The sequence below is a fragment of the Sporobolomyces salmoneus genome (genome assembly GCF_050403485.1).
Source record: "Sporobolomyces salmoneus JCM6883 DNA, S_salmoneus_JCM6883_v1_ctg10, whole genome shotgun sequence".
Lineage (NCBI taxonomy): Eukaryota > Fungi > Basidiomycota > Microbotryomycetes > Sporidiobolales > Sporidiobolaceae > Sporobolomyces > Sporobolomyces salmoneus.
In genome coordinates, this window is record NW_027481153.1 from 304,229 (window position 1) to 327,623 (window position 23,395).

At 51.2% G+C, this 23,395-nt stretch overlaps 6 protein-coding genes across 6 annotated transcripts; 3 read left to right on the forward strand and 3 right to left on the reverse strand.

The window, feature by feature from the left end:
- Nucleotides 1–239: 239 nt before the first annotated feature.
- ILV3 (dihydroxy-acid dehydratase ILV3) lies at nt 240–2,968 on the reverse strand (the record flags this gene model as incomplete). Its single annotated transcript, XM_076630512.1, has 14 exons — nt 240–305; nt 381–488; nt 575–619; nt 688–1,009; nt 1,086–1,248; nt 1,313–1,502; nt 1,560–1,740; nt 1,803–1,992; nt 2,061–2,110; nt 2,181–2,197; nt 2,265–2,481; nt 2,540–2,554; nt 2,627–2,703; nt 2,798–2,968. 14 exons carry the CDS (start codon nt 2,966–2,968, stop codon nt 240–242), a joined length of 1,812 nt encoding a protein of 603 aa, XP_076489571.1.
- Nucleotides 2,969–3,243: 275 nt separating this feature from the next.
- TRR1 (thioredoxin-disulfide reductase TRR1) lies at nt 3,244–4,821 on the forward strand (the record flags this gene model as incomplete). The annotated part of the gene is made up of 7 exons (XM_076630513.1): nt 3,244–3,406; nt 3,470–3,586; nt 3,652–3,751; nt 3,813–3,919; nt 3,984–4,237; nt 4,301–4,539; nt 4,617–4,821. The coding sequence occupies 7 exons, from the start codon at nt 3,244–3,246 to the stop codon at nt 4,819–4,821; spliced, it is 1,185 nt and encodes a 394-aa protein (XP_076489572.1).
- A 572-nt stretch (nt 4,822–5,393) lies between these two features.
- Nucleotides 5,394–9,012, forward strand: RPN1 (proteasome regulatory particle base subunit RPN1; the record flags this gene model as incomplete). Its single annotated transcript, XM_076630514.1, has 13 exons — nt 5,394–5,534; nt 5,626–5,682; nt 5,769–6,166; nt 6,232–6,612; nt 6,681–7,015; nt 7,081–7,187; nt 7,251–7,378; nt 7,445–7,695; nt 7,759–8,030; nt 8,094–8,357; nt 8,431–8,613; nt 8,681–8,888; nt 8,954–9,012. The coding sequence occupies 13 exons, from the start codon at nt 5,394–5,396 to the stop codon at nt 9,010–9,012; spliced, it is 2,784 nt and encodes a 927-aa protein (XP_076489573.1).
- Nucleotides 9,013–11,776: 2,764 nt separating this feature from the next.
- JCM6883_006060 (actin family protein) lies at nt 11,777–13,795 on the reverse strand (the record flags this gene model as incomplete). Its single annotated transcript, XM_076630515.1, has 10 exons — nt 11,777–11,987; nt 12,042–12,104; nt 12,158–12,293; nt 12,354–12,595; nt 12,654–12,809; nt 12,866–13,013; nt 13,079–13,202; nt 13,280–13,354; nt 13,495–13,534; nt 13,620–13,795. The coding sequence occupies 10 exons, from the start codon at nt 13,793–13,795 to the stop codon at nt 11,777–11,779; spliced, it is 1,371 nt and encodes a 456-aa protein (XP_076489574.1).
- A 268-nt stretch (nt 13,796–14,063) lies between these two features.
- YME2 (Yme2p) lies at nt 14,064–17,159 on the reverse strand (the record flags this gene model as incomplete). The annotated part of the gene is made up of 7 exons (XM_076630516.1): nt 14,064–14,510; nt 14,577–14,978; nt 15,045–15,126; nt 15,184–15,602; nt 15,665–15,802; nt 15,870–16,532; nt 16,596–17,159. 7 exons carry the CDS (start codon nt 17,157–17,159, stop codon nt 14,064–14,066), a joined length of 2,715 nt encoding a protein of 904 aa, XP_076489575.1.
- Nucleotides 17,160–17,569: 410 nt separating this feature from the next.
- Nucleotides 17,570–23,252, forward strand: JCM6883_006062 (uncharacterized protein; the record flags this gene model as incomplete). Its single annotated transcript, XM_076630517.1, has 19 exons — nt 17,570–17,827; nt 17,899–19,044; nt 19,114–19,308; nt 19,386–19,578; nt 19,645–19,768; nt 19,836–19,927; nt 19,993–20,129; nt 20,190–20,301; nt 20,378–20,495; nt 20,564–20,759; nt 20,818–20,991; nt 21,054–21,253; nt 21,335–21,510; nt 21,576–21,675; nt 21,744–21,864; nt 21,948–22,167; nt 22,242–22,375; nt 22,441–22,669; nt 22,738–23,252. 19 exons carry the CDS (start codon nt 17,570–17,572, stop codon nt 23,250–23,252), a joined length of 4,440 nt encoding a protein of 1,479 aa, XP_076489576.1.
- Nucleotides 23,253–23,395: the final 143 nt, after the last annotated feature.

Below are 23,395 nucleotides of genomic sequence, written 5' to 3' on the forward strand. Positions count from 1 at the left end.
ACCAGTTCTCGCTCACTCGTTCATATAACCCACTTCCATTGCCTGTACTTGAAACTATAAAGACTCAACGATCTGTTAAAACTTGGTGGCTTCCCTCGTTCGCGAAATGTGAGCAGTCTTTCCGTGCCGAGCAGCGCCGTGGGATAGTGAGTCGGCGTGTGCTCTGAGAACAACTCGACAAGTCAAAAGGATACGAAAGAAATGAAATGCATTTTTGTTACAAACGGAATAAGGAAAATCTAGGCATCGGTGACAGCTCCATGAGATGCGTCGGCTACAAGTTTTTGGTATTTGTAAAGGGTACCCTGTCGGCAATGATGAGAGGGGTGTGATCAGCCTCGAAGATTCTAAGCGTCAACGAAGAGAGAAGCGAAATTTACCTGTTTGACCTTGGGTTCCCGAGGCTTCCACTCCTTGCGACGACGTTCGAGCTCCTCGTCAGATACACGCATGTCGATAGTGTTCTTGACAGCATCAATGTGGATAATCTGTCGAGAATAGAAGAGAAAGGTGATTCGTCAGTTCCCAGAACAAACTGATTTCTCGTTCCTCGTTTGACCCTGAAAAGACTCACGTCTCCATCCTGTACCAACGCGATGTTTCCTCCGTTGAACGCCTCCTGCAAGAATCGAAAAGACAAGATCAGTCCATTGCACAGGACGGAAAGAGGATAGAGAGTGAACGAACGGGGACGACGTGACCAACAGTGAAACCGTGCGTTCCTCCCGAGAAGCGACCATCAGTGACACAGGCGACGTCCATTCCCAATCCAGCTCCCATGACCAACGAAGTTGTCTTGAGCATCTCCGGCATTCCGGGTCCTCCCTTGGGTCCGAGGTAACGAAGAACGATGACGGTCTTTTCTTTCGTCGTGATCGATTTCGCTTCGATTGCTTTCGCGACGTCGTCCTCGTTGTCGAATACGCGAGCTTTACCTTCGAACGTGAGACCCTCCTTTCCGGTGATTTTCGAAACACAACCTCCAGTCGCGAGGTTACCTCGGAGGATACTGCGTGGCGGAATCGGAGTGCGAGACGGTCAGAGAAACGGGGACAGGATTCAGCGAAGCAAGAATGAAAGCTCACCGGATGTGACCAGTTGATTTGATCGGGTTGCTGAGAGGTCGGATAACGTCTTGGCCGTGAGGGAGGTCTTTCGCTTGTTCGAGGTTCTCTCCGAGAGTCTTTCCAGTAACGGTCATGATGTCTCCGTTGATGAGCTTGTTTTGGTGGAGGTATTTGAGAACGGCTGTTTCGACTCGACTTGTCAGTTTGAAGTGCCGTGAATGAGCGAAAGCAGAGGGGTAACCTACAAGGAATACCACCGATCTTGTGTACGTCCTCCATGACATACTTTCCGGACGGCTTCAAGTCGGCAAGGAAAGGTATCCGGTCGGAAACGGCTTGAACATCATCGATCGTCAATTTGAGACCGACAGAGTGAGCGATAGCGATCAAATGGAGGACAGCGTTGGTCGATCCTCCGAGAATCATGGTGAGAACCTGTTACACTACGAGTGAGTGACTGAACAAGAAAGCAGATGCTCGTTCGAAGCTCACCATGGCGTTCTCGAAAGCTTCTCGGGTCATGATGTCTCGAGGCTTGATGTCCTTCTTGAGCATGTTGAGCATGACCTCTCCGACCGAGTCGCACTCTTCCTTCTTCTCCTTGTAAGCAGCGGGGGTGCTCGAAGATCCGGGTAAACTCATTCCCATGGCTTCGGCAGCAGACGCCATCGTGCTGATCACCAGATCGAGCTGCGTCAGTCTCCCAGCTCGTATTAGTAGAGAAAGGCTACTCACTTGGCAGTGTACATTCCTCCACAGGCTCCTCCTTCCTTTCGGCACGAGTTTTGAACAGTCATGAGACGGATCTTTTCGGCTTCTTCAGTCGCTCCCATGTCAAGGTACCTTCCGTACGACTGGAACGCCGAAACAACGTCGAGAACGGGCGCATCGGCGCAAGATCCAGGTTGCATCGTTCCTCCGTAAACTGTCGAATCTCTCGTTTTATCAGCTAAGAGTTGACTCTTCGGCTTGTGTAGAAACCGTTCGACGTACCCATCAATCCAGGACGGTTTAATCGACCGAGAGCCATTAGTACACCGGGCCTGCGCAAGAAAGCGGAGGACCCAAATTAGCTGAATTTGCCGTAAACTTGATTATACCGCCTTGACCTACATGTTCTTGTCGCACGCCTGCACGCAAGGAGCACATTAGGACGAGTAATCTCCAGCGGAGAAGAAAGAGAATGGAGTGACGTACGGGAATCGTCACCATTCCGTCGAGCCAGTGTCCAGCTCCCGCCGTTTCGACTTGATCGGCGATCAAATCCCGCGACTGGAGAGAGTAACTCATTCCGAAAGTTCCCATCGAGATACCGTCCGAAACTCCGACAGTTCCGAACTGGTAACCAGTAATTCCAGCTTTTACGAGGGAAGCTTTGATTCGAGTACCAAGACCGAGAACATGTTTGTTGCAGCTGGTTCCTATCATCGTTAGCAAGGTGCTCTGACTGAAATACAGTAAAGCTCGCTTACGGGTTACCCTCGTACCTAGTTGCGAAGAAGTTCGGAAATTATAAGCGACGAGCGTTCAGTATCACGAGAGAAAGAATGACAGCTTACCAGACGTTCGCTACACCGACCATCGGCTTGGCAAGATCAGCTTCCGAATCAATCCCGTCAGTAGCGTAGAGCATCGCCTAATCCCAGATCAAAATATCAGCTCTCCTCCAACCGGCTCTCCTTCTCGTTCGAGGTCGAAACTCGATAGTCCACTTGATGAGGAAGACTCACTTGACTGGCACCTTGAGTCTTGTCATTCGTAATCAAGTGAGAGTAACGGTTGATTCGATCTCCGGCAGCAGGAGCGAGAGGACTTTTGCCGGGTTGCGAGGCATAGCTGCGAGTAGCTTGACGGCTGACCGTTCGAGCGGCCGCAGTCGAGTTGCTGTGAAGGCGAAGCATTGCGACGGCGTCGAGTTGAGAGAAGTTTCGGCAAGTTTCTCCGCGAATCAGGCTTTCGAAATTTACGCGGGAGAGTTGAGTCATTCGAAAAATGTCAATTCGACAGAATGTTTTCTCTATGCTACCAATATCCTGACAACAATGACCACAAAAGTGCTGGAGGAGAAGTGAAGCGAATAATTGATGCTCCGCGGACGAGAGATTAGAGAACTGTGATTTGTAAGCTCGCGAGGAATCTTTTGAATCTTTGATTTGTCATACTCTCCCTTCATTGCATGCTCGCACGGAGATCTCTTACTCTCTCACTTCGCCCTTACTCTACCAAAGCGTTCACGAAACAACCGTTCTCTCGGATCCTCTACGCCGCTCCGTTCTTAGCCACCGCATTCGTCGCCAACGCAACTTTCTCTCGCCCTTTCTCAAACTCCAACTCTCCCCGTAAGTCAGAAATCTCTCCTCCCATTCAATGGGGTCAGGACGATCTAACGCATTGTCTGATAGCCGATATGACTGGACCTATCACTGCCAATGGTGGAGCTGCCGCTGAGAAGCCCTCAAAGCACAACAAAGTCGTGATCATCGGATCTGGACCTGCCGGACACACCGCTGCTATCTACCGTAAGCTCGAACTGCTCAATCAGATCTACTGCTATTCGAGAGCTGACACTTGCCGAGACGGTTAGTTGCTCGCGCTAACTTGGATCCGATTATGTTCGAGGGAATGCTCGCTAACGGATTCGCCGCTGGTGGACAACTCACTACGACTACCGATGTCGAGAACTTGTGAGCATGAATCGGCTGTATCAATTGGAGACGGGACCCTGACAAATTTCGCAAAACTTAGCCCCGGTTTCCCTGAAGGTATCCGAGGTCCCGAAATGATGGATCTCTTCCGTGCTCAATCCCTCCGATTCGGTACCACCATCCACACTGAGACTATCTCGAAAGTCGGTAAGTGTAGATCCCCGTCACTCGTCCCGAGGAAATCAAAACTGAATTATTGCACTTTCTTCAGACCTCTCTTCCCGTCCCTTCAAGCTCTGGCGAGAATACGCCGAGGACGAAGAACCCGAGACATGCGACACCCTCATCCTTGCGACCGGTGCCTCGGCTCGTCGTATGCATCTTCCCGGAGAAGAGACTTACTGGCAATCCGGAATCTCGGCCTGCGCTGTTTGCGACGGAGCTGTTCCTATCTTCCGCAAGAAGCCTTTGGCCGTTGTCGGAGGAGGTGATTCGGCGTGTGAAGAGGCTATCTACTTGACTAAGGTGAGCCGAAATCCTAGCACACCCTCGTGAGATTGCGCTGACATCTCCGACTCGCCTCTGCAGTACGCTTCCCACGTCTTCATGCTTGTCCGACGAGATGTTCTCCGTGCCTCCAAGGTTATGGCGAAGCGAGCGATGAACCACCCTAAAATCACGATTCTTTGGAATACTGTCCCCACCGAAGCGAAGGGAGATGGAGATCTTCTCACTCACCTCCGCATCAAAGACACGAAATCTGGAGAGGAGAAGGACCTCGAGGCGAACGGTCTCTTCTACGCGATCGGTCACGTTCCCGCTACCGAGTGAGTTTCTTCCTTTTCCTGGCTCTATTAAACACTTCTGACCTCGTTGCTAACTCAAATCGTAACACTTTCTTCAGGCTCGTCCGAGGACAAGTCGAGTGCGACGAATCGGGATACATCATCACTCAACCCGGAACTACTTTGACCAATGTCAAGGGTGTCTTCGCGGCTGGTGACGTCCAAGATTCGAGGTATCGACAAGCCGTTACATCGGCAGGAACCGGCTGCATGGCCGCTTTGGAGGCCGAACGTCTTCTCGCCGAGGAGGAAGAGGAGGAATAGATTCTCGAACCGACTAATTGTTGTGACAAGGGAAGTAAAGGGAGAAGGGGAATTAGATATCGACCGACGAACGACCGTATATACCTAGACTACCGGGAGGGTGAAGGGAAAGAGGGGGATCATCATCAACAACTTAGAGCAAAGGGGTTTTCCTCAAAAATTTGTATTATAACACTTTCGGAGGGAGGTTTTTTCTTCTGAAGTTTGTTAGGCTTCTCCTCCTTCTTCCTCTCTCTCTCTCTCTCGATTTACACTCATCGATAATCAGTTTTCCTACATCTGCAACGCAATTTTCGCATCCAGTTCTCTCAGTGATCTTCTCACTTTTCTGTCGACGAAAGAGCGCGTCGTCTTGTTCGCATTCCTTGCTGCGGATCGTGTTATTAGCTTACCTCGTGCTCTGCTCGAATCTGCCGCAGGAGAAACAGGCGAAGAAGTGAGGAAGCCAGAGGTCCGTCGTTGCGAAAGTCTCTCGCGAAATTCGATTTCTCTTCTCACTCAACACCAGTACTCGCGCACTTCTCGACCCGACACACTTCTTTTCTCTTCGACTACCCATCTTCACAGCAAGTATGGGAGACAAAGAGCCCGTCCCCTTCACCGTCGCGCCCGTTCGATCGGATGATCCTTCCGAACCTGAAAAGCCCAAAGATCACTCGCTCGACGCGGTAGCGAAAGCAAAGGCAGAACTCAAGGCAGATTCTGATGAACTCGTGAGTACTCTCTCCACCTCTAGAGGAGCCGTTCGAGGTGGCTAATACGCTGACGACTCTCCTCGACTATTCGTCATCTTTCCCTCGACAGAGTGAGGAGGATGCAGCGCTCAAAGGGGAGCTAGAGATGCTCGTAGAACGACTAAAGGTATGTACAATCTGCAGCTAGCCTTGTGATGTTGAGCAGTCATGACTGACTCTCCCTATTTCGATCCCTCTCTTGCGGTCGCTCAGGAGCCTGATACGAAACTGTACAGACCAGCACTCGAATCTCTACGAACGCTTATTCGAACTTCCACCTCCTCGATGACCTCTGTACCGAAACCTCTCAAATTCCTTCGACCTCACTATGCAGAACTCGCAGAGATCCGAGAATCTTGGCCTGATCACCCTACGAATGGTATTGTCGAGACAGCTACGAATGTCGTAGAATCAGTAGCACAGGCAGTTGGATTAGGAGGAAACGAGGGAGAGTCGAAACAGGCGAATGTTTCCAACAAAGCGTTGTTCGCAGACATTCTTTCCGTATTGGCGATGACCTACTCGGACAGCGGGAAGAGAGAAACACTCAAGTACAGACTGTCAGGCGGAAGTGAGGAAGACCCAGGACTTTGGGGACATGAATACGTTCGGTAAGGTTTTCAGATTCTCCCCTTTTCCTCGACCGGAGCTGCTCTCTGACCCTCTTTCGACGCAGTCACCTCGCCGCCGAGATTGGAGAAGAGTACAACATCCGACAAGAACAATCAGAATCGACAGAAGATCTCCTCAAACTCGGCCTGCGACTCGTTCCTTTCCTCCTCTCGCACAACGGTGAAGCCGATGCCGTCGCTCTACTCCTCGAACTCGAAGCTATCCACGAAATCGCTTCCCTCGTCGACTCGAACACTTTTCCCCGCGTCTGCCTCTACATGGTCAGCTGTGTCAACCTCCTCCCCCCGCCCGACGATGTCGAATTCCTCAAGACTGCGAGAGAGATCTATAGGAAGCACCAACGTTACACCGAAGCCCTCACTCTCTCGATCCGACTACAGGATCAAGAAGCGATCAAGGAAGATTTCGAAGCTCCTACAAACCCGTGAGCTTTTGTCGAGAGATCCGGATTGACTTGAGCGAAACTGATGTGCTCTCGATTGATTGAAACAGTCACATGAAACGGCAACTCGCCTACATCCTCGCTCGTCAGCAAATTAACGTCGAAACCGAGGACGAAGCACTCGTCGAAATTCTCAACAACACGAAACTTTCCGAAAACTTCAAGCGATTCGGCAAAGAACTTTCAGTGACCGAACCGAAATCTCTCGAAGATATTTACAAATCGAACCTCGAAAACTCTCGTTCTGCCGCGACCGTCGACTCTGCTCGACAAAATTTGGCTGGAACTTTCGTCAATGCTTTCGTGAACGCTGGATTCGGAAATGATAAGCTCATGGTAGAGGCGGAGGAAGGTCAAAGTTGGATTTACAAGAACAAGGATCACGGTGAGCGCAACTCTTTCAACTCGCCTGCAGGAGTTTGAGCTCATTCGTTCTCCCTTGTCGATCAGGAATGTTCTCTGCTGCCGCCTCTCTCGGTCTTTCACTTGTATGGGATACCGATGTTGGACTGAGTCATATCGACAAATACGCTTACGCATCAGACGATCAGATCAAGGTCAGTCTTCCCTAATCTCTTTCGATGCGGGTCAGCGCTAATTCGTCTTTGTGACTTCGACAGGCTGGTGCTATGCTCGCAAACGGTTTGATTCACTCGGGAGTACGAACAGAGATGGATGCTGCGCTAGCGCTACTCTCGGAACATGTTGAGAGCAAGAGTGTACCCCTCCGAGTTGCGTCGATTATCGGGTACGTTTTACCCCAGTCCTTCTCCTATCTCGTGAGAGTAAGTCTGACTCTGTGTGCTCTCTTTAGTATTGGAATCGCCTACGCAGGTTCGCAACGAGAAGACATCCGAGAACTTCTTCTTCCTGCCATTTCCGACACGGCCGTCTCGCTCGAAATCGCCGCGATCTCTGCTCTCGCACTTGGATTCGTCTTCGTTGGTTCGTGTGACGGAGATGTGACAATGTCGATTCTACAAACAATGATGGAACGAGAAGAGGCGGAATTGAAGGAGAAATGGGGAAGATTTATGGCTTTGGGTCTCGCGCTTCTCTACCTCGGTAAGTTCCTACCTCACTTCGCCTCTTATAGCAGAGATGCTGACCTCAACTTGGTGATGACAGGTCGCCAAGAGGCTTCTGATGCGACGATCGAAACCCTCAAAGCTGTCGAAGCTCCTCTCGGCAAAGTCGCTCTCGTTCTCGTCGACATGTGCTCGTACGCCGGAACTGGAAACGTCCTCAAGATCCAATCGGCGCTCCACCTATGTACGGATCACATCGACGCCGAGAAGGAGAGCGATTTGCATCAAGCGATCGCCGTGATCGGAATCGCTTTGATCGCGATGGGAGAAGATGTTGGTTCCGAGATGAGTTTGAGGCAGTTCAACCACCTCGTATGTCTCTCGTCTTTGGATCGGAAAGAGCTTTCAGTGGACTGACCTCGTCTTCGCAAACAGATGCATTACGGTGAACCAGTCATTCGTCGTTCCGTTCCTCTCGCCCTCGGTCTCATCAGCGCTTCCAACCCCGTCCTCTCGATCCTCGATACCCTTTCTCGATACTCTCACGACAACGATCTCGAAGTCGCGATGAACGCAATCTTCGCGATGGGTTTGGTTGGAGCTGGAACGAACAACGCAAAACTCGCTCAAATGTTGAGGCAACTCGCGAGTTATTACAGCAAGGAAGCTGATTGTCTGTTTGTTGTACGAATCGCTCAAGTAAGTTCACCTACATCGTCGCATCCTGCTTCTTCTCGGATAATTCTCACCCTTTTTTCTGTCGCGCAATCAGGGTCTCGTTCACATGGGAAAGGGAACGATCGGAGTCAACCCCTTCCACACCGATCGATCGCTTATGTCCCCTGTCGCCGTCTGCGGTCTTCTATCGACTCTTATCGCTTTCACCGACATCCGAGGTTTCGTTCTCGACAAATCTCACTGGATGCTGTATTTCCTCATAATGGCCATGTATCCTGTACGTTACTCCTCTTCCATTCTTCTCTGAATTGCTCGACTGACGTTCATTTGTTTGCTCCTCGTAGCGCTTCCTCATCACCTTCGACGAATCGGGCGAACTACTACCTGCGACGGTTCGCGTTGGTCAAGCGGTCGACGTCGTTGGACAAGCAGGAAAACCGAGAACGATTTCTGGATTCCAAACCCACCAAACGCCAGTGCGGTTGGGACACCGAGAAAGGGCAGAAATGGCGACGGAAGAGTACCTCCCGTACTCGCATGTTCTTGAAGGATGTACGTTCGAACTCTTCTCTTGCACTCGTGTGCACTCGCTGAGTGAAAGGAATCGCTTTGTACAGATGTCGTCTTGGCGAAGAACAAGGGTTTCGAGGAGGAAGAGATGGAAACTGACAAGTAGAGAAAAGATTCCCCAATGATTTTACCCACTTTTTGAGTTTTGTAACGACAAAAATGCAATACCTTGAATCTATACCTCGGGAGTTGTTAGCGAAGTGAAGAGATTGTGCGAACAGATCGTGCAGGCGAGTTTTGAAAATTCGTTTGTAAACCTTTCCGGTTCACCCTCTCTCCTCACTTTCTCTCTCCCGCTCCGAATCATGCTCGCCTCGCTTCGGATAGCTCTTGCAAGCTCTACATCTTGGCTATTGAGCTCAGCACACGGTCTGACCTGTTTGTCGCTTCTTCTGATTAGGCTCTCTCCATCCTCGAACAGAAGCCGAACACGGTGTCGCTGGCAGGTCAGTGTAGCTGCTTTCATTCGGCTACAGCATTGACTTAGAATGGGTTCATTCGTCGTTACAGACTATCTCTTTGATCTTCGTCAACAAATCATCTCTCAAAGTCAAGCCCGCTGTGAGGTTCTCTCGATTCTGTATAGCTGTCGAGGGGCTAATATAGGCACAGTAGATGAGTCATCAGGGTCAGAGACGGTTCCGAGGCGAGAAGACCAATCGAATTTTTACAACGAAAAAGGTGAGCTTAAGTTCCTCCCCTCCTCCTCCGTGTTGCGCGCTCTCTGAGGGTATCCAAGGCTGACGATACGCTGTTCTCGATAGGCTCGACCCCCCACGACGGGTCCATCGAGGATCAGTCAAAGGCAGCTCTCCTTCGTGAGTTTCGCTCGTTTGGGTTCCAGAGTCTGCTCAGCTCAATGTATGCTTATTGTGCTCTTACAGTTTCTCCTGAGGTCTACTCTACACTCAAGTCTGTCCTCGATATCCTCATGCATCGCGAGGAACGAGCACAGCGAAATCAAATCGACAAATCCATCTCTTCGCTCTACTCGGCGGACCTCTCACTTTCGGCTATCGCTACTCTTCTCGAACGACTTACTCGTTTGGTTCAATCTCTCTCTTTTGAGGTCTTGCAGAAGGCTCGTCCGCCAGATTCAGACGATAACACTGCTCGAATGCACGACATCGTCTCGTCGATCGAAACAATACTTCCTTTCGTCCTTGTTTGCCGCTTGAGATTCTTCGAGCCTCATCTGAGGAAGTCATATCTCGAGGAGCCGAGTCCACCTGAGCTTGCAAACGGAGAAACGAGTCAAAGCTCTGACTTTTGCGACCAGGTAGGTGACTCTTCGCATTGCACTCGGCTTGGCTTCCTGGGTCCTTACAGCTCTGGCTTTCGATCTGCTTCATAGCTCCTTCTTTCTCTCATACGATACTCCGCTGCCCTTCCCCGATCACTGGATGAACAGTCAACTCGCCTCGCCTCTCTCGTTATCGACACATCCTCCTTCTTGCCGGATTCGTGCTCCAGACTCGCGCTCGACCTGTTCGAGGACGTCTCAAACTCTCTTGAATCTCTACTCGCCACTCCGCCGTCCTCTCCATCTTCGAAGTCGGAGGAGGAGATTGACATGCTCCTGAACTTCCTTTACTCCTTCCTGGCCCAGTCGACGTCGGCCTCCTCGGTTTCCCCGTCGTCGAAGATCTTGGGAAAGGAAGCGGTTTCTCGGCTCGAAGGGATCATCTGCGGAGTTGGAGTTGACGATCAGCTCGGGGCGCGATTGGAAAACGCTTGTTTGGCGGTATTGGAAATTGCGTGGATTGTATTCGACCTGGGGTAGTCTGAGGGCAGCGGGGAAGTTTCGGACGGAAGTGAATTATCGAAGCTTGAAGGAAGAAAGTAGCCTTTCGATGGGTATCGAACGAAATTCACGCAGTTTTGTCTTGTTCCTCTGCTCCTGTTACTCACGAGTTACCCTGTCTCAAGGCTGACTGTTCCGGCGAGCTTGCCAACTCGCGGGGTACGAAGTATCTCGTTGTCTGCTCAGTAGGCAGCGGAAGTCTCGCCGCCGGAGGGGAGAAAGAGACCATTCAGACTTGCCGGATCGGGTTGTGTCACATTCGTCATGAGGTGTCCAGTCGCTTAGTAGTCTGGCAGCGAGGACTCGACAGCTAGGCCTGAAGGTGGGAGCGGAAAGACGACGAAACCCCTGTCGCAAGTGTCCGTGCGCTTCCGCTCAAATGTCTCGAGACTGCTTGCCGAAGCTCTGCGAATCGCACGACGGTAGTTGTACGCACTCTGCTCAGCTCTGTGCTCGAACAAGTGGGTTACAAGGCAGCGAGGGGATCTGCAGAAAGGTTCGAAAAAGCAAAAAGAGAGATCTTTCGTAGTTTTTGGGCTACGAGCGTCTTTGACTCTTCGGCGATTCGAACGCCGGTTTCCGCAGCCACAATGCGGTGCCCTAACCAACTAGACTAAAGAATCAATCGATGCTTAAACGGCTTAAAAACAACGTACACATAGCAGAACACGGAAAAACGCTGCAAACGCTGCTGATTCGCGCGCACCGTACGCTCGGGCAGATAGTACAGCTCAAGAGGCCTCCATAGAGCTTGGAACGAAACAGAAAGAGTTGATGGAACGACCGCGATCGCTTTTCGCGAAAGAAAATGCAAAATCGACTTCAAGGGCTTCAATCGCACGAACACTGTAAATTCAGCATCGACGTAACGCACAAGTGATCGCGGGACATCTACTGCACATTCATATACCAAGCGATAAGGGCGTACGAGTGACGAAGTCGGCGCACAGACCAGATTCTGACGAGCTCAAGTTGCTTCTATGACGACTCTCGTCTCAGCGACCAGGCATCTCTCGCATCTCTCTTGGCAACAAACGGACTAAGATCTGGAACGGATTCGTTACGTTCAACCACTACTTAACTCCGCCGCCAAAGTCCTCTCGCTCCAGTAAAACCTCGAATTAAACTTCCTTCTACACGCGTTACTACCCATCTCGTGATACTCTTGCCGTGTCACGAAAGCTTGATGTAGAGGAGGATGGGAGTATGAAGGAGGGTGGGAAACGAAAGGTTGCGAGAGTGCAGTCGAGAGCGACGAGGCGATAGCGTTGATCGGTCTATCGAGATTCCCAGTCAGTCACTGGAGCAGAAGACGGATAACTGAGACGTACGAGGCAGAAACAACAACCCTAACTGAATACTCCTGAGGTGCGAGAGATCGCAGGTCATTTTGCCTATTCATCGCGAATGTCAGTGACTCGCCACGAGATAACAAGAGAGTACTGACAATCGTTGACCGAACCCTTGGAATCCGACACTTCCTCCGACGCATACGATATTGTTCCAAAACATTCCTTGCAAGTCGAGCGGGAGAGAGTTGATCGAATTCGCGATAGATTCCGCCAATCCCGCTTGGTTCAACTCTGCAAAACGAGGAGGAATGTTAGACCAGTCTCGGGATGCTGAGACGTGATTAGACTCACCTATTGTCGTCGGAGTGAATAGAACCTCGGGAACCGCGAACCGCTCGTTGCACAGGTACAGCAATTGCTCCTCCTCTTGAACCGGTGCCGGAGGGGCATCGACCGAATCTTCACCTTCAGGTAGGGGAGGCGGTGTCGGAGGAGGTGTCTGACCGGTTCTAACGTAACCTAGCTTGTTCTTCGACTCAGGAGTGAAATCGGGTAAAACATAGGTTCGAACGATCGAGTTGTTGGTATCCGCGCTAGAGAAAATAGTGTCAGATCAAAGCTCCATGTGGAGAAGAGGTTGGGATTGCTTACTTGGCCGCTTCCCAGTCGTGTTCCCATTCAGTCGAAACATAACAAGCCGACTCTTTCGCATGTTCCATCACACTCGTCTGATCCATCATGTACCAATGTCTGAACGATACGAGTTCCTTCAAGTAATTTGTCAAGAGTTTCCCTCCGATATCGATTCTGAACGAGCAGTATCAGTCTTTTTCTCGCAAGAGCGGTGACGGACGACAGCTTACCGTTTCACTCCAGAACTGATGATTGACCCCCTCAATATCGGTACGACGTGAGTAAAGCTGAATCCTGCGTCTATCACGAGACAGCATTCTGGAGGATGAATATGAGGAGCTCCTCTCGCGTCCAATCCGTAAGGTATCGTCGCAGGACCTGCGCAGATAGTCAGACTGTAGGTCCTCAACCGATGTACAAGGTTCAAAAGAACGTGAACTTACCCGGTATTCTCAGATAACTTTGAAATTCGTACTCTTCAAAGACCATCTGGTCGTAGTGTTCTTGAACGTTCGGCAGGTTCATCAGTGGTTCCGTCATCGCTATTGACGTGCTCCGTGTATCGAGCTGTTGAGAGGCCACGAGCGCGTCAGCGTTTCTCAACGACGTTCCAAAAGAGAGAGGCGACACCTCGAAAGCCTTACCTGTAAACTCCGGCCCCTTCCACTGAACACTTGATCCCAGACCTGCTTTTCAATGTCCCAGTTGTTCAAGATACCCTTATTGACAAGCCGAGGTGGAAATCGTCAGTTCTTCGTTTAGGGATATTTCGCGAGGGGTTTCCGCGCTTCTCGTCTTCGGCCGGCGCTCCCTGGACCAGGGAGCCATCTACTCCGATAAGATACATAAAGGGACTCACTTTATCCATCGGTACTCTGAAAGTCAACCCTCCGAAATCCCTGCATTCATCCCACTCATCTGCAACATAGGTTCGTTTCTCCGTCTTACTCCTGACAATTGCATTCCTGTACGTTGATATTCTACGCTCCCAGCCCGATCCGTGAGGTGTAAGCGGAAGAAAGGAAGAAGATAGATGAAGAATGATGGAGGACTTGCCTGGAAGGAGCGAGGTTCGCGTATGGATCTAGAGGGCTCGTAAGACATGCTTTGATCGAATGTCCACCGTTGTCGAACACTAGGACTGGTTGATTCGAATCCATCGTCGGGTAAGGTCTGATGAAGGGATCTGGGTGTATCTAGCGACGATCTAGGAGTCACGAGGCGGCCCAGACGGTCCACGATACTTTCGAGTCGAGGCGGGAGGCGCAGATGCTGCAGAGGCAAGTAGAAGTGGGGAAAGTGAGAAGAGAGAACTTCAATTCAGTCTCGCTCGAGATGGTAACAATGACGAAGGGATATAAGTTGCAGCAATGAGAGTATGATATATCGAGAGTGACTATATACAGAAGATACAGAATGCGAGAACGCCTACTCGTTCTCGGCGAAGACCTTGAGCAATCGCGCTTTTTCGACTGTGAGCTGTTCGACTTTCTCCTCCGAGGTTCTCATCTTCTCCAACGTCTTCTTGACCCTCAGTTCGACTTCCTTCGGTGTTCTGCTACCACCTCCTAAGCTCCACTTCCCTGTATCCGGCACAAAGAGCTTCGACAATTCCAACAATTCCGCTTGAGATGCTTTGAGGTCTGCAGACGCTGAACTGAGTGCCGAGGTAACTGAGCGGTATTCGAGAGTCGAGAGGAAGATCGGATCCGAAAGAAGGAGTGAGAATGCAGATCGGTAAACTGGTCGTCCAGGTTTGATGATCGAAGGTCTGCCGTCTCGATGAGTGATCGAAATGAGTTCGTGATTCTCGAGTGCTCGTAGACTTGCCTCGTCCCCTCCGAACACTTTGATCAAAGTTTCGGCGTATTTGAGCTACACGCGCGACCGAGGTAACGGAGTCAGTTGGGGCTGTCGTTTGCGATTCGACGAGAAACTTACCTCTCCCTTTTCACACAAACCCTGAATGATCGCGCCAGCTTGTTCCCTCTTCCACTTCAATCCTTTCGCTTCCTCTTCGTCGTCTCCAAAGAACGACTTGCGGATCTCGGTCGCACTTCGACACACGATATCGTCTGTTGCTTCTTCGACATCTTGTCCGGCTCTCACTTTCTCGATCAATAACTCGAGATCGGTTTGACGACCTCCTAACCTTGCGACGGAAGAGTGACAATCTGGAGGAAGCGGCTTCGAGAAGGCGGAAAGTTTCGTCGAGACATATTGGAGCGACGCTTCGGGCGATGCGTCAGTCAGAGTGATCGAGTTGAACGGTTTCGAGGGGAGAGCTTTCGCGAGAGGTTTCGATAGCGTCGGTGAATCCGAGGTGAAGATGACATGCGCGATCTGGAATCCGTGTAACGTCAGCGAGGGAGGCAGGAGAGTCTCTCGTGAAGAGCAGAGTTCACGTACTTGGTTCTCAACGACGATGGCCGCAAATTCAGCCAACACATCCCACAAGACTTCCTGTTTAGCCTCTCCTTTCGCAGCGAATCTACACGGACGATTCATCAGTGAACCGCCCTCTACGGATTTCCATGATCGAACTCACCCTTTGATGATAACGACGGGTAGCCTCTCCATCTCTGGCTCCTTCTCCTTGATGATCTTCCCCTCTCCGGTCTCAATCTCGATCGTGTCCCTCTTCAAACTCTTCGAAGCCTCTTTCACCAATTCGCTCGTTCTCGGTCCAACAATCTCCATCTTCTCCTCCTTGATGACCTCGTTTTCGTCCTTGACGGACAACAACGGTGTCTCAACACCAGCTCCGAGTTCAGACATCGCTCCGTTCCCTGCAACTGCATCGATTCGTCCGTCCCTGATTGTGCGCTCTTCAACGAGTTGACGAGCGACGGAGTCTTTGAGCTGTTTGTGCTCGATCGCCGACGAAGCCGAGGCACTTGAAGCTAACGAACGAGATCGAATCGTGCCTGAAAGCTTTGCGAGTGCGCTTGCCGTGACCTCGAGAATCTGATGTCTCGACACTGTATGTCAGCCCGAGACAGAGCGATCGAGGACAAGTATTTACGTACGGCTTTCAGTTGAGTGTCGAGATTGCTCGAGAAACCAGCTTTTTGACCAATCAATCCCACGGCGGCGAGATCGATCATGTTGTTCAATGAGGAAGCGAGAACGAATTGAGGATAGTATCCGACCGCGCTTGCGAGTTCCTGATTGATCAACCCGACTCGAGATTAGCTCAGGAATAATTTGGAAGAACGAAGGAGAAGAGCTCACAGAAACGAGTTTCGTATCAGTTCTCGCAGCTTTACAAATCTTCTTACAATCGATCGTAAGGATATTTCTTCCATCAACGAGCACTTCGTCGACCAAAGCGGTTTTCCCACTTCCTCTCGGTCCTTGCACCGTGATGAAACTCTCCGGATTTCCCTTCAACCAATTCTTGAGGTCCTCCTTCGCGTCTTCCCTCTCTTTCTCGATCCCACTCATTCCTCCTTCGAGTGCGTTCCTTCCGCTCGATGTCAACCCGAGTCGGCCAAGAGTCTCCTTTTTCAGCCATTTGACGGCTCTCCATTGATCGGCATCGAACGTTCCCGTCACTTTCGCTTGCACGAAGAATTCACGGACGGGATCGAACACGGCATAACTGATCGTGCCCAACAGTGCGACGACCAGAGGTAAGACGATCTTGGGGTGGGAGGCGACCCAATCTCGGAAATATGCGAAATGTCGTTTCGGTTTGTAGAGAATTCGGACGAGAGTAGGGGTAGTGACGTTGGGAGAAGAAGGTTGGATCAAGGACGAGTGGAGACAGTTGCGAGCGGAGGTGGCGGAACGGAGTGAGGTGAAGATGATTGAAGCGGATTTTGGCGAAGAGGGAACGATGTCGTGGATCTTGCCATATGGTCGAAATAGCTCGTATAGTCTTTCTTGAGGGATCTGTTACGAAATGTGAGTGAGCTGGCCCGATCTCCTACGCACAGAAGACGAGGCGAAACTCACTTCGGGACCCTCGAACTCGACAATGAGCTCTCGCGAAGGGAATCGATTCATATCTTCCATCCAGGGCCTCCCTTTGACCAAGAACGCCTTCGGGGTTTGGTTCAACACATTGAACCAAGGCTTGAACGCCGCCTTTTCGAGAGCATGTTGAGCTTCATCCTCGACCAAACTCCTAATCTTTTCCTCTCCCAACTCGTTCTCGTTCGCTCTTTGTTCGTCCCAACTAATCCTGACGAATGCTCCTCCGTCTTTCTCCCTCGTTTTGATCTCTTCTACTTTGACGCCTTCGTATCGTTTGTCGAGTGGTTCCAGTTGCTTCGAGAGGGAAGCGAGCAATTCAGGTCGCTGGAATCGGGTCAAGAGGTAGCGAACGTCGAGGAGGGAAGTGCGGAGGGGAAATAGGAGGTTGTAGTACAGGTAGAAAGACTTGCGAGTCGGTTCTTCCTCGTCGACTTGAGTTGCTGGGGAAGAGGAAAGAGTGGAAGAAAGGCGATTCGGAAGTGGGGCCAGTTTGTGAAGGGAAGAAACTGGATGCGGTCGTCTGAGCTGCCTCAGTTGGAGCATCTTGCGTGAATTGTCGCCGCTGCTAGCCTGTGTGACGAAGGGGAGAGAGAGGCCTGGGAAAGTTTCGAAGATGAGGTCAGAGTTGCGGGAACCCAGAAAGAGGGGAGACGGGGGACTCACGGCTAGCTTCTGTGCTACCTATTTGCTGCTACTCGATGTGAGTTCGCGATAAGGAGGAGGTCGGAGACAGAGAGTTTGACGAGACTGTCGTCGTTCATCTCTTTCACCTGAACACCATCTCCGACTCAACATAAACACGACAGCAAACACCTATTTACGCGTTGAACACTCTACCAGAGCCTTCGGAAGCCCGCCAACCTCAGTCCGACACGAGGGAGTCGTGATTCAGCTTGATCAACTAAACAGCTCTCTCGAACCTCTTCCCGCCCTCAAAGGGTTGACTCTGAGGGATGAGTCTCGTTATCCCGCTCTCGTCGCGAGTACAGACCTCATCAGGACCGGGTACAGTTAGATTCGTTGGACCGACTTCGTTCGCAGCTGGGAAATGGGTTGGAGTCGAACTCGACTCGAATACAGGCAAGAATGATGGTTCAGTAGCAGGGAAACGATACTTCAATTGCGACCCGGGCAGGGGAGTGTTTGTCAGGGATCGAATGGTGCAGATAATCGAGGAAGACGAAGGACAAGGCAATTTCGAGGGAACGAGAGTGCGCTCTTTTTTACTTCTTACCTGCAGTCACCAGCAGAGACTGAGGTAATCTAGGACGCTCGCAAACAGGCAGAGACTCCAGTACAACCAGCAGAAGAAACTTTCAAAACTCCTCCTCTCCCTGCCTCTTCCTCGCGGCCTTCTTCCTCGACTGCCACCGCTCGTCGTCCATCTTCATCAGCGTCAGTGACCTCGGCGACTACCGGACGACCGCTCTCACGCACAGCTCTCAACTCTCGTCCTTCCTCGAGCGTCTCGAGTTCGATGCCTCCTCCACCCGCCCCTGGACCCTCCTCGGCCCGTAGACCTTCCTCAACCCTCTCCTCGACAGATACTCGATCAAATTCGCCCGTGAAACGACCATCATCGAGACCTTCACTCGCAATCGGAGGTCCTCGTCAAAGCACTTCGTCGAACGTTTCCTCCGTCTCTTCTTCCCCTCGACCTAGTTCTTCTACTTCCATCTCTAGAGGTATTCCACCTCCTTCCCCTTCTACGTCTCGGCTTGCTTCATCTTCTCGAACCTCGATCGTCCCTCCAACTCCTTCTCCTCGATCAACTCCGCTGAAAAAGCCCACATCTTCGTCTTCCTCAATTCCGCCTCCTCCAAACTTCGCCCCAAAGACTCCGACCGCCTCGAATTCGAGTAAAACTAACGAGACTCCGAAAGCTTCTCGACTCGTCCGTCCAACTCCAACGACAGGTGGTCTGAAAACTTCGAACCCGACTTCAGCAGGAATGGGGAGAACCCTCAGTGCAGGAAGCGGAACTAGTACGAGCTCGAGTCGGAGTGGGACGAGTTCGATTTCGAGGATTGGAGGAGGAACACTGACTCCGGGTTCAGGGTTAAGGAGACCTGGAAGCGCGACAGCTGGGAATCTGTCGAGAACGAGAACACCCGCCGCTGGAGAAGGAAGAAGAGGTACACTCGGTGTAGCGGGACAAGGATCGAGTAAAGGAAGTTTGGCAAGTCGTGAAGATGAAGCGTTAGAGGCGAGTTATGGTTCTGATGAAGGGGAACCCGAGGAGAAGGAGCAAGCGCAAGAGGCTCAACGAGACCGGATGACGAGTCCTTTCAAGAGGCCCGAAAGCACCTTGAGTACGACGTCGAGTAGCTTTGGGTACAGCGCGAGTACGGGAGGAGGAGAAGGAGAAGAACCGCAAGATCCGCTGAGTCTGAAGGGTCAAGATTCGAGGAAACTAGCGCAAGAAGCAGTGAGTATTCTCCCACGCCGTCGATGGACTTCTATAACACTGACAGAGTCGTCGATCGATGTCGGAAAGGTTGTTTCGAAACGCGAGTACGATTCTTTATTCACTCGGCTACAAATCTTAGAGAGAAGGAGGAACGAAGATCGAGAAAAACTAAGGGATCTCGAGAGGCTGAAAGACGAGGAAGGAGAATGGGAGAAACTGAGGGAAAAGATCAAAGGTCGTCTCGAAGTCGTCGCGGCAGAGGGGAAAGAACTCAAACGAGACGTCAGTCTCGGCCTTCCTTCACTTCGTACTACGATCAGCGAGAAGCTGACCCCTCGCGACGAACGCGCGTGCAACAGAACAAAGAGCTCAAGATTGAACTCGAATCGTTACAAACGAAGCTCGAAGACGTTCAGGAGGAGATTGAGCACTCGTTGCTGGATAAAGAGATTGCCGAGAGCGAGCTGGAGGAAGAGAAAGCTAAGGTCAAAGGCTTGGAAGAACGAGTGGGAGAATTGGAAGTTGAAGTCGGAGTCTTCAGAGAAGAAAACGGTAGGCTTGCCTCTCTCCCTGCGAAGCACGAGCCTCACGAGTCTAATGCTCTGCCTCCTATCCTAGCTCGACTGGAAGGTCCTCCTGACGAGGAAGGTACCGCAGAAGGGTCGGGATCGGGAGGAGTATCTTCTCTCGCTTATCGGCAGATCGAAAAGCAAAATCTCCGGCTCAAGGACGCCTTGCTTCGGTCAGTCTCTCTCTCTCAGCCAAGATCGCGAGAGCATACTGACGTTCTCTTTTTCCCTACGGCATAGATTGAGGGACCTCACGACCGAGAATGAATTAGAATCGAAAAAGAAAATCGAAGCTCTCGAGAAGGAACTTGACCTCAGTTCGGACTTGCAAGGCAAGTATCGAGCAAAAGGAAGTCTGATCTCGTGATCTGACTGATTTTTTCGTTTGTTCTTGCAGGTGATCTCGACAACATGGCAGTCGAATTGGAAGAGTCAGAAGCCAAAGTGGAGGAGCTCAAAGCTCAATTGGACGCAGCCTCCGAAGCTCAAGACATGCTCGAAGAGTTGACTGACAGGAACATGAAACTACAAGATGTAAGGCGTTCATCCCGTCGCTCCGATTCAATAGCTAATCGAGCGTGATCGAGTGTTTAGGACAACGACGAGCTCAAACTCGAGATCGAAGAACTCGAAGCTCTCCGAGAGCTCGCGGACGAGTTGGAAGAAAGTCACGTCGAGACGGAAAAACAGCTGCAAGAAGAATTGGGTCAGTCGCTTTTTCACGCATCTCGCTGAGTCTTCTCGAATCTGTGCTGACTTCCACCTCATTCCTGCTATGGCAGATCTCAAGGACTTGCTCATTCAAGACCTGAAGAAGCGCAATGACTCCCTCGAAGACAGCTGCGTCGATTACGAGAGGACTATCTCCCAATTCCGCGACGCCGTCGTTTCGTTACAGAGGTGCGTTTAACCCGTCTCCTATCCTCGCGCCGGGATCTCAAGACTAACGCTTGAGCTTCATCATACAGCGACCTCGAGGATTTGCGTCGACAACAATCGACTCAAGCTTCCGAGTCTCAATCACTCTCATCACAATCTCAAGCAATGCTCAATCTCAACCTCAAGCTCAAGACGTCAGTTCTTAAGAGCCAAGTCAAAGCGATTGATCTCGAACTGAGGAAGCTCGAGGCCCGACAAGCTTCGGAACATCTCGCCATGGTCAAAGTGAGTCATCCCCGACTGTTCTGTTACGCGTACAAAACGCTGAATCCGATTCGCACAGCCCTACCTCCTACCTGCATTCTTCGAGTCGGATGCAGACGCCGTCGACTCTCTTCTCTTCTTCGAACGGCTCGCGTACAAAGCAGATCTTGTCAGTAACTCGATCGAGCAAAACATGCCAGTCAACGAAGCGCTCGATGGTATCGTTCCTGAAGACTTTGTCGGGATCTGCGAGGTGCGTGAAACCCTCTTGTATGCTGACCTGTGCGCTGCATGCTGACGAAATTGGGGAAACAGACTCGCGCGAAATTGGGACATTACTCTTCGATCAACAAACGCTTTGCTGCTCACCTCAAACGTTGTCCTCCCGACGTCTTCCTCAAGATGGGCAGAGTGTACAGGGAGCTCGCACCGAACGAGAAGAAACTCGACGGATTTGTCGAGCTTTTGCGAAAGGAAGAGCTCAAGGTTCTCGACTGCGGGAAGGAGATCGATGGGTGAGTACTCCCTCAGCTCACTTCCAGGACGTGCGATCTCGAGGTGACTAGGAGGAGCTGACCAACATCCAACTCTGACAGTCTGATCGCACAATCTGAACATCTCGCGGAAACTCACTTGTCTGGTTTGGACCCAACTCTCGATCTCGCCGAACGCGAGGTCTCTTGTATCAGTATCCTCGATCTCGACTACGACATCATCGCTGCCGCCGCGGGATTCACGAAGCAAACTATCGCGACTCTCGCGCGTGATCCAGGTAAGCGATCTCTTTTCGCGAGCACGAAATGCACTGGATCCTGACCCCCTGCTCACGACAAGTAGACATCGAGATGGAAGTCGGAGACGCCAACATCGACGATTTCCTGTTCAAACCTCTTCAAAACCTTGTCAATCACGCTCGAAACGCCAAAGTACTGACCAAGTTCGTTGCGACATTTCCATTATCCCCAAAACTTCTCCGAGACTGACCCACCCTCCTCGAATCCTCAGGAAACTGTTAAGACGCTTCGATGACCTCGCTTCAACCTCTTCAGCCCTCAACCTTGATCACGCTGAAGGTTTCGACACTCTCGCCTACAACAGTACTGCAATTGCGCAAGCTGTATCGAAAGTAAGCCAATCTTGAATCTTCTTCCGGGATGAAGCCTTTGCTCAGGCTACAAACTGACTGCCCTTCTGCTCGTTCGATCCTAGCTCGCCTCGGACGTTCTCGCATATTGCACGGAAGTTCGAAGCTCGAAACAACCGCTACAAATCGAAACTCTCGCATCGATCGCTCGAGAAATCGCAGCCGTCGAACTCGGAAAACAATCTGCTCGCCCGCTCGAGGAGATCAACGCTCTACTTGTTCAATTGTCGACAGACGTCGGAACTACCCTATCGACGTCTATGGAAGCTGAACACGTTGTACAGCGTAAGCACACAGCTCCCTCAACGAAGTCTTCCGGGAACAAGCACGGATTTTCTGACACTTCGTTATACTTTCAGTGTCGTACTCTCCGCCTTGGGAGGCAAGAGTCGCCGAGATCCAGTCCAACGCCGCGATCAACGTCGACGCCGAACGCAAGGTGGTTCAACTCAATGAGGAGATGCGAGAGTTGGCTCGAGAACTCAGGACCAAGGTGAGTTTGCGCTTGGTAATCTAGCATCGAGATGTACACGCTGATTAACGCTCTTTGCTTCATAGGAACAATCTTTCCAAGAGAGTACGGTCAAGATTGAACTCATGGAGAAACGACTCGAATCAGTCAAGAAGCAAGCCGATGTTCTCGCACAACTCGAATCCGAACTCGCCAAGTCTCGTAAACAAGAACGGACTTATGAAGAGGCAAACGAAGTCTTGCAAAGGGATCTCGACAATATGGAACAAGAACTCGGCAAACTTCGACAGAACGTTGCGAGCGCTGAAAAACAAAGTCAGTGTTCAATCTTCTCGATCCTCAGTGGCTCTCGCGCTAATCCCTTTTTTCCCGGTGTATTACAGACGGCACAACCTCGGGCAACACTCAGGGAGACTCGTCCGCTTATGAAGGCAATCTCGAAACCGCCTACTTGGTCGACCGAATCCACTCTCTTCGATCGACCATTCGCTTCCTCCGTTCCGAAAACTCTTACCTCAAGTCGCAAGATCTCCTCGCCGAGCTCGACTCGTTGCCTTCCTACGAACTTCCCCCTACTCCTCCTCTCACTCCTGAACCTCCTTCGACTTCCGACGACGAAGAACTTTCAGCTCCCCCGTTATCGCTCGTCGCAGCGAGGTCAACACGGTCGACTCTGCCCGCTCAGTCGTTCGCGATCAGGTCGAAGCAGTTATTACGAGAGGCGAGACTCATCTCGGCGACACCTCAACTGGTCGACCTATCTCAGGTTTCTCGAGTCAACTCTACCGATACTCGGGAGCGCAGCGCTCGCAGGGATCCGAAACAACAGCTGTGGGCAGAGAAGGAGAGGGTTAGGAACTTGGAGAGGAAAATGAGAAACCTTGTCGAAGCGAGATGAGGGTCTGATTTTCATTCGTTACGATACCCCGATCTGTTCCTTTGATACCTTGACTCCTTTGCAACTCGTTACGCATTCTTACTCTCCTTGTACGGCCTGAACCGCATCCTTGCTGCTTTCCAGCCGCCGAGAGAAGAACAAGA